This window comes from Astatotilapia calliptera, chromosome 16 (genome assembly GCF_964374335.1).
Source record: "Astatotilapia calliptera chromosome 16, fAstCal68.1, whole genome shotgun sequence".
Taxonomy (NCBI): Eukaryota; Metazoa; Chordata; class Actinopteri; order Cichliformes; family Cichlidae; genus Astatotilapia; species Astatotilapia calliptera.
Window position 1 is genome coordinate 30,715,983 of NC_137437.1, and position 7,775 is coordinate 30,723,757.

At 44.2% G+C, this 7,775-nt stretch overlaps 1 protein-coding gene and 2 non-coding genes across 4 annotated transcripts; 2 read left to right on the forward strand and 1 right to left on the reverse strand.

Annotated features, from left to right (window-relative positions):
• Nucleotides 1-15: 15 nt before the first annotated feature.
• Nucleotides 16-6,483, forward strand: maip1 (matrix AAA peptidase interacting protein 1). 2 transcript variants are annotated; one of them, XM_026145469.2, is made up of 5 exons: nucleotides 16-789; nucleotides 877-948; nucleotides 2,592-2,718; nucleotides 5,289-5,436; nucleotides 5,519-6,483. In XM_026145469.2, the coding sequence occupies exons 1-5, from the start codon at nucleotides 421-423 to the stop codon at nucleotides 5,595-5,597; spliced, it is 795 nt and encodes a 264-aa protein (XP_026001254.1). In that variant the 5' UTR covers nucleotides 16-420; the 3' UTR covers nucleotides 5,598-6,483. The 2 variants fall into 2 exon arrangements, with proteins under 2 accessions (XP_026001254.1, XP_080146607.1); XM_080290481.1 differs by lacking the exon at nucleotides 877-948 and having other exon boundaries at nucleotides 300-789.
• Nucleotides 6,484-7,032: 549 nt separating this feature from the next.
• On the reverse strand, nucleotides 7,033-7,106 carry trnai-aau (transfer RNA isoleucine (anticodon AAU)). The gene has a single exon. It is a non-coding gene; the product is annotated as a tRNA-Ile (tRNA).
• A 108-nt stretch (nucleotides 7,107-7,214) lies between these two features.
• On the forward strand, nucleotides 7,215-7,288 carry trnai-aau (transfer RNA isoleucine (anticodon AAU)). The gene has a single exon. It is a non-coding gene; the product is annotated as a tRNA-Ile (tRNA).
• The last annotated feature ends 487 nt before the right edge of the window (nucleotides 7,289-7,775 follow it).

The following is a 7,775-nucleotide window of genomic DNA, read 5'->3' on the forward strand; positions in this document are numbered from 1 at the left end:
CACTTCCTGTTAATTCCATTGTACATAAACTAGCTGTGGGTCAGCAGGAGGAGCAGCAGAGGACGCACTCAGGCTGGTCCTTAATATAAATGATCATAAAACAAAAAAGCCCATGTTTGTTTGTTTGTTTATTTTCACAAATAGAGCATCAATAGTGTGTCTCACCTAGATAAAAATGACGCTTATGTCCGTTAGCTTTTCTTACGGGAAGCCGATTTGCTCACAAAACGCTAGCATTTTGCTAATGCGTGCTGATTGGTCGGTTATTCCTCAGTAGTTCCAGTTTCCAAGCGATAACTAAATATTGGAAAGGTCGGTAAGCCAAAGGAAAACGTTTACCCCGTTAAACTGACAATGTTGGCTACAAACGTTAGATGCCTATCTAGCGAGCGCCCCCTATGAAGTCCCGAAGTTCAAAGAATGGCAGTTCTTCACTTTATCAGACGCTCTCTGGCTTCAGCAAACCTACGGAAAAAGATGGCGCTGCCCATGTTAAGAGGTTGTTTCAGGTTGCAGTCAACATTTAGCTTCAATCGCCTGTTTTTAAAAGAGCGACTCGTCCTGAACCGGCTCGGTAACAGGCGACTACCTCCCTGTTCTCCCGCCGCTGTCGCGGCAGCGGTCCGTCGCTATAGCTCGGACCAGGGAGAGCAGAAGCACCAGAAGGTGGTGGTGGTCGGCATCCCGAACCCCTTCATCTGGTTCCGCACCCGGATTTACTACTTCCTTATCAGGACGTACTTCGACAAAGAGTTCAGTATAGAGGAGTTCACGGAGGGGGCGAAGCAGGTGAGTGGAAGGCTGAGCTGCAGAGCCCAGATTTCCTCCGTGCTGTGTGTTAATGTGTTATTAATGATGGTGTGCTGTTTTCTGCAGGCCTTCTCTCATGTTTCCAGGCTGCTGTCACAGTGCCAGTTTGAAGCCTTAGAGGGCCTCGTAGCTAAAGATGTGAGTGCGCTAAATACACCCGCATCAGGCACAAATTCACTTGGTAACAGAGGAGAGGACCACAGGAAATGAGAGCATCGGTGGGCTGTTACAGAGCTTAAAGAAAATGTTGCTAAAGTAGCATAAACGTGCAAGAGCTTTAACGTTATAATTTGTTTAAAGTACCTGCAGTAAATTATGCAGAGTCGTTTAATGCACTAAAACAGGAGGAAGAACTGAAGGTCGTCATTAGGAGTAACCAGGATTAGAAATGAGTACATCAGAGGGTCAGCTCAGGCTGGGCTGAGATGATTTGGACGTGTGCAGAGGAGGGACAGTGGATATACTGGGCAAAGGATGTTGAATAAAGAATTGTCATGGATGTAGTGAAGGAGGACAAGATGAGGGTTGGTGTGACAGAGGAGGATGCAGGATATGGGGTGAGGTGGATGCAGATCCATCTATTTGCTGTGGCAACACCGTTTCTGTTTACTGCACAGTGAACTTACCACATCAGACTGCCACAGCCGGTCTGAACCAGCTCTGAAGCTGGAGATGTCCACATTAATAAACCCTGTTAGGGGACTATTAATGTGTGGGAATGTGGAAGTGTCGTTGTTTAGCTCTGTGGGATAAAAAATTTGCCATATGACTTATTTTTATTTTGTTCTAACTGATAAACATTGGATGAAGCAGGGCTGGAAGGTAAAATGATCTCACAAAGGTTGGGCTGCGGCAGGCCCAGAGGACGGCAATTCAGGAAATTACCACAATCGCCAAGAGATCGTGGCTGTCACTGAAGTGTGAAGGGCTGCCAGTCACCCTGCAATCACCCAGGTCTGATTACACTGCAGGGTATCTTGTGATAAGAGGCCGGGGTAAACACAAAAGATGACGTGAGGTACTATTGGAAACATACCCGAGTTGTCAGCAACATCACCCTATCAAGTCCTATTAAACAAACAGAGACACTATGGAAAAGTTCACTCCTGTTTCCTCTCTGGACAAATCTGCTTAGTTGTTGTTTCACTGGTTGGTGAAGTTCTGTTAAAGAGTATCGTGCTGAGGGATTTTTGTTTTCTCTGACTGAGAAAACAAGGATAGTACACCTTCTCTGGGTGGTAAACAGTCGGTCACATGACCATAGGAGCATACCCTCCTCGAACATGACGACCTTCACGCTTTATTCATAACTGAGACCGTGAACTCACCTGGAAATTACTGCTGTCACAGAGCGAGGTAACTAATCGCTGTGCAGACTTATTTACAGTCAGACAAGCAGAGCAATCGCCCCCTACTGGCCATCAAAAGGAATGCAGGTTTAAGGCTTAGCATTGGCTTCATTTTATTACACCTGTCCATCTTTTAGACTGTCTGCCAGTTTGTGTTTTGTGCTTCAGGTAGAGAGCAGAGTAGCAGAAGGTTTGACAGAATAGAGACGTGTGAAGGACATCTGTGTCCTTCTAAGTGCTTCTAAAATACTGTAAGGTGATTTAGATAGATTTAAATCACCTTAAGAGACTCCAGAGTAAGACTAACTCCTCAGGTTCAGGGCTTTGCTACTAAATATGCAATAATCAAAACATCTGGCCTTGTTTTAAAAGATAAACTCAGGATTTTAAAGGCTTTTTATTTTGCTTGTTCTAAATTTCTCAACCATACAGCTGATTGGGAAGCTGGAGGAAAAGTGCAACCTGCTGCCTTCCGACTATAAGAAAGCACTGTCTGCAGAGCCCGATGAGATCATGTACACAACCCCCGGGGATGTGGGAATCTTCTACGATGACAACGGTAAGCATGAAGTGTCAGGATTACTGGCAGGGTAAGACTGTCTGAAAGGCCTTAAACCTGCTTGTGAGTTTCCTCTGAAGTCTGAGGACTCAGACTGTGCTACAGACATCCAACCACCCACAACACACCCCAAAGAAAGAAGCACTGAGAGGCCTTTTAAGGTTTTGATAAGTTGACTCCCCCTCGTGCTTCACAGTGGTTTGATCCAGTCCCAGATCACAGAGAGACAGACGCTGGAAAAGATGAGAAGCTCGGGTGTGGGGCGGGGGCTTCACGGTCACTTTGCTTCCTATTTTGGCGTCTTCTATTCAAGACATGTGGATGTCTTTTCTGACTTGCAGCAAGTCTGCAGACGTTAGTATAAATGTTTACGAGGCTGTGATGATGTCACAGTTGGCGTGTGCAGCTGCGAATGCTGCGATCATAAAGAAGGTTTAAAACTGGGGTGACGTGTTCCTTCCTTAAGATGAACATGCACCATGTTTGTTTTCTTTTTTTCTTTTTTTTTTTCTTTTTTTTTTTTCCGCCTGTCCCATTTGGTTCTTTAGCCATCAGAGTTGTTGTCTGAAGACCAACAAGGATACCCAATGGATTTACTTTGCCAAATGGATCATCGTGGCATTGCCGTATTGGTCCATTTGGTCGATCTTTGTTTTTATTATTTATTATATTTTATTTTCAGATGTTACAGACGGGACAGACATGAGTGAGAGATAGGAAAGGGAGAAAGAAAGAGGAAGGAAAGGAAAAACAGAAGGGGAGAGGGACAGTGAGAAAGGGGGGGAGAAAAAAAATAAAAATCTCCTGGATCACCTGTTGAGAGAAGAATAGAAAACAAGCAAAAAAAGACAAAAAAAACAAAAAACAAAGCAACATACTAAACACAACACCATCGCATTAATCTAGCTAAGTGTAAACAGCAGTAAATGCTAAATATTCAATGTTGTTGTGCAGCACGCAGGACAGATGTGCTTCGAAGTAGCAGCCAAGAAAGGTGTAATTTGGGTCTACGAGCAGTGAACACCCGTGTGCATACCTGTGTGGATCAGCGCGCTTGTATTCCAAAGTTTTCTCCATGTAACGATCTGCTAGGGAGTGTGGGGGGGCCACAGCCCCGTCCTCCAGGGTGTGAAGCAGGTATGGAGGAGATCAAAACTCCAGACATCCAGAGGCCCCCAGAACACAAGAAACCATGGAAGACCAACAGAGGGGCAGCCGCGCCACTGTTCCAGTAAGAGCTGAGGAGAGTCCCAGATGAGGGTTCACTCAGCAGCCGCGGAGCAGAAGCCAGGGGGAGTTGCAGTGACGCGCCCGTGAGCTCCGCCGGCCGCCAGCTGTGCCTGAGTGACCGGGCCCCAGGCCGAGAGGCCGGGGGCACCCCACCCCCGAAGGGGCCCGAGCGAGCCCCAGGCTCCAGGCCCCGATAAGCGGCCGCCAAGGAGTGAGCCGGTGTGTACCTGGACGCCCACCCCCAGACACAAAGAACCACCAACGCACCAACACCTGAGGGAGTCCGCCACCGGCAGGGGAAGTGGTGGTAGGTGGAGATAGGCCTCCAAACCTTGGAGGGCCTGAGGTGTCCCCAGAGAGCCATGTTTGTTTTCACTGGTACAACAAAGCCTCAGATACTGTATTAGTCCACAGCTGAAAATAGTCCCCAGCAAACACTCTTGTTGTGGTTGTGGTGGACTGCTGAGTGCAGCAGTAGGAAGCTTTAAATACAGAAATAGATGTGTATACTTGTTATACACTATATCACCAGTACGTACGTTATAGTGAGCACTCACTCACCCATCCAAATCAGTCACTTCCATGTCCACGGGTGTATAAAATCAAGCACCTAGAATGGATTCGAGAGGGGGGAGCTCACGATCAATGATCTGAAATGGGTTTCATGGTCGAGCAGCTGTATTTGCTGTATTAGAGCAGGGGAGACTTGTTCTCTGGAGTGATGGATGACACTTCTTCTTCGACACCTACCGCTAAACTCAGACTCATCCATCGGATTGATGGAGGAGTTTGGGCCAGGTGACAGTACTTGTCTGACTGCATTGTACCAAGTGTAAAGTTTTGTGGAGGGGGGATTATGATGTGGGGCTGTTTTTTAGGAGATGACCTCAGCCTTTTAGTTCAAGTGAAATGAACTCTTATTGCTGCAGCATACCAAGATGTTTTTGTCAATTTTATGCTCCCAACTTTGTGGGAAGGCATAGGCATGGCTCCTCCTGTTCCAACATGACTGCGCACAAGTGCAAACAGCGAGGTCCATAAAGACATGGATGAGCGAGTTTGGTGTGGAAGAACTTGACTGGCCTGCACAGAGTCCTGACTTTGAGACTGTGAGCCAGGCCTTCCTGTCCAACAGCAGTATCTGAACTCACATATGTGCTTCTTGGAGAATGTCCAAGCCGTGGGCCAACATATTAAACCCTATTGATTAAGAATGGGATGTAACGCAAGTTCATATGTGTGTGAAGGCAGACAGTGAATATTTTTGGCAACATAGTGTATATGTGCAATGAGATTTACCTGTATAAATAAAGGTGGAAATGAACTGTTTACGTTTCCAGGTAGGAAGTTTGTCAGCATCCTGATGCGTTTCTGGTATCTAACGAGCGCACGCCTTCCCGAAGACTCCATGGAGGGAACTCGTATCTTCCAGATGGCCATTGGAGAAGGAGAACCAGAAACTAAGAGACTGCTTACTGCAATTTATGAGTGAGTATCTTTTTTTTTATATTTCTGTACATTTTTCAGTTACTTGGAGTCATTCTGATCTTTCCTTTTACCTCTCTGACAGATTCCAGAGGGAGTTTACTAAAGGAGTTCCTCCAGACTGGACCATCACCAGGATAGAGCACTCCAAGCTTTTGGACTGAGGTGGTGTTGAAAGAAAAATAGTCACAGCTCAAGATTATCCACACAGGGGGGAGTGAGACACAGCTCCTCAATGAAAAGGACTAAGTTGGATTTTTCCACAATTTACTTAAGCAAAGACACAGGAGCCAATCACAGCCGCTCTACTAAATACCACCTTGGACTCCTGGTTTGTTTCCTCGCTCTTTCATGACGTAGAAATTAGAGTTTCAAGCCTGATTTGGCTTGTAACCCCTGCTCTCAAAAGTCGAACACTTTCAGGAAGAAAGTGTTATCTTCCAGTTAACAGTCATGTGATCCCAGATGGGTGGGGTCTTCAGACAGATTAACAGCGACCAGCTGATTTGAAATGAATACATTGTGATGGTGCTGATGCGATAAATGTCTCCCAGCTCAATCTGACCTAAGTCTGACGAAGTGACTGAAACCACTGAGATTTTTTTAATCTTTTTTCAGTCGTTGATCTGCTGCTGTGTATTCTCATCTTTAAAAGCTGAACGCATTATGAGATTAAACACTTCATGTGAAATCATTCCTTGAGAGAAAACACTCACTGTTTTTCAGAGAAGACCGACCGACATCTGCTTCTGTAACTGTGGAGCTGCGATCAGGATGTATGTGGCATTTTTTTTCGTTTTTGTTTTTTGTCTCTGATTTATTTCCTGACCCTTTGCCTTCAGGAGTTTTTGGAGTATGAACCTGCTGTACATGTGTCTCTGATGGTTAAGGCAGCTTCACAAAGCTGCAGCAGACTCGGTTTTATTAAAGATTTGAGGAATGAAGTGTATGCTGCTCCTGTGCAGTTTATGACGCGTTTGTTGGTATATATGATGACAGCATGTTTGTGGATGTTCTAGGTTTTTAAAAAATAAACAAAACTATTGGAGAGGGGTGGGGTTTTTTTTGGTTTTTTTAAGGAAAGACTACATTTCCAAAATTACAAAACTGAAACCTTTTAAATAAGAAAAATCTAAAGTTTTTCTTAAAATTTGTGATTTCAATCGCAGAATTAGTAAAACATTTTATTTTTTTAGATTGTTTTCATATATTCGTTATTATGTATATAGATTTTAATTTAATTATTAACATATTTTAAATTTTTCTGCTTCAAAAGTATAGCCTAGCTGATACAGTCCACACAGGCCAAGGACACTGTCACTAAAGCAAGCAGGCAAGAATGATTTGTATTGCGCTCACTTTACAGAAAACAAACTAAAAACCCTGTATGAGCCACAGTGAATTTATAAACATTGTCTATACTTAGATTATTGTCGGCATCTATCAGAGCTTGTGTTTAAATTCTCTTGTTGTTTGCTTTCAGACAGAGGAGCTCTGAGAAACACTTTGTAGCACACATTGAATACTTTATATCTTTGGCTGCCTGATACACTCACGCGATGGTTTTAAACTTGATTATATACACCAATAAAAACCTACTGGCCCGTACGGGGATCGAACCCGCGACCTTGGCGTTATTAGCACCACGCTCTAACCAACTGAGCTAACCGGCCAGGTGTTAATATGTGCCCGGTCCCCGCACGCCGAGATTCTTACGTTGTCAGCAGGACTCCAACTTTTTCCTCTTGTCCGTGTCAACGGAGTCACTCATTAATATACAGGGCCGGTTAGCTCAGTTGGTTAGAGCGTGGTGCTAATAACGCCAAGGTCGCGGGTTCGATCCCCGTACGGGCCAGTTTAAATTTATTGGGCAGCTTTGGTATGTGGATAAAAAAGAGAAGAAACAGACAATATTGCCATTCTGTCGCAAGATACACTGATCTACACCAAATTTGGACCCAATAGTGGTGTCAAATATTAGAATCATCACAACAAAGACTTAAATTCGAACAACTAAAGGCTGCTTTATAAGAATAGTCTCGGCAAAAACTAACTAATGCACATACATATCTTATACTTATTCTTCTATTATACTCTTATATTAAGACTTCTTAATTAGATGCGCAGTTAAATCCATGCATGTGTGCATGCATATGGACATGGGAAGAGGCCTGAATTACACAATCACACAGAAACAGCCCAGTCAGGACATTATTGCTGTGAGGCAACAGTGCTTACCTCTGCGCCACCACCTTGAGAAAAATATCACAGACACACATATGCTTGTATTTTTTCTTTAAAAAGAAATTACTTTTGAATTTCACTTTGGATTAATCACTTTA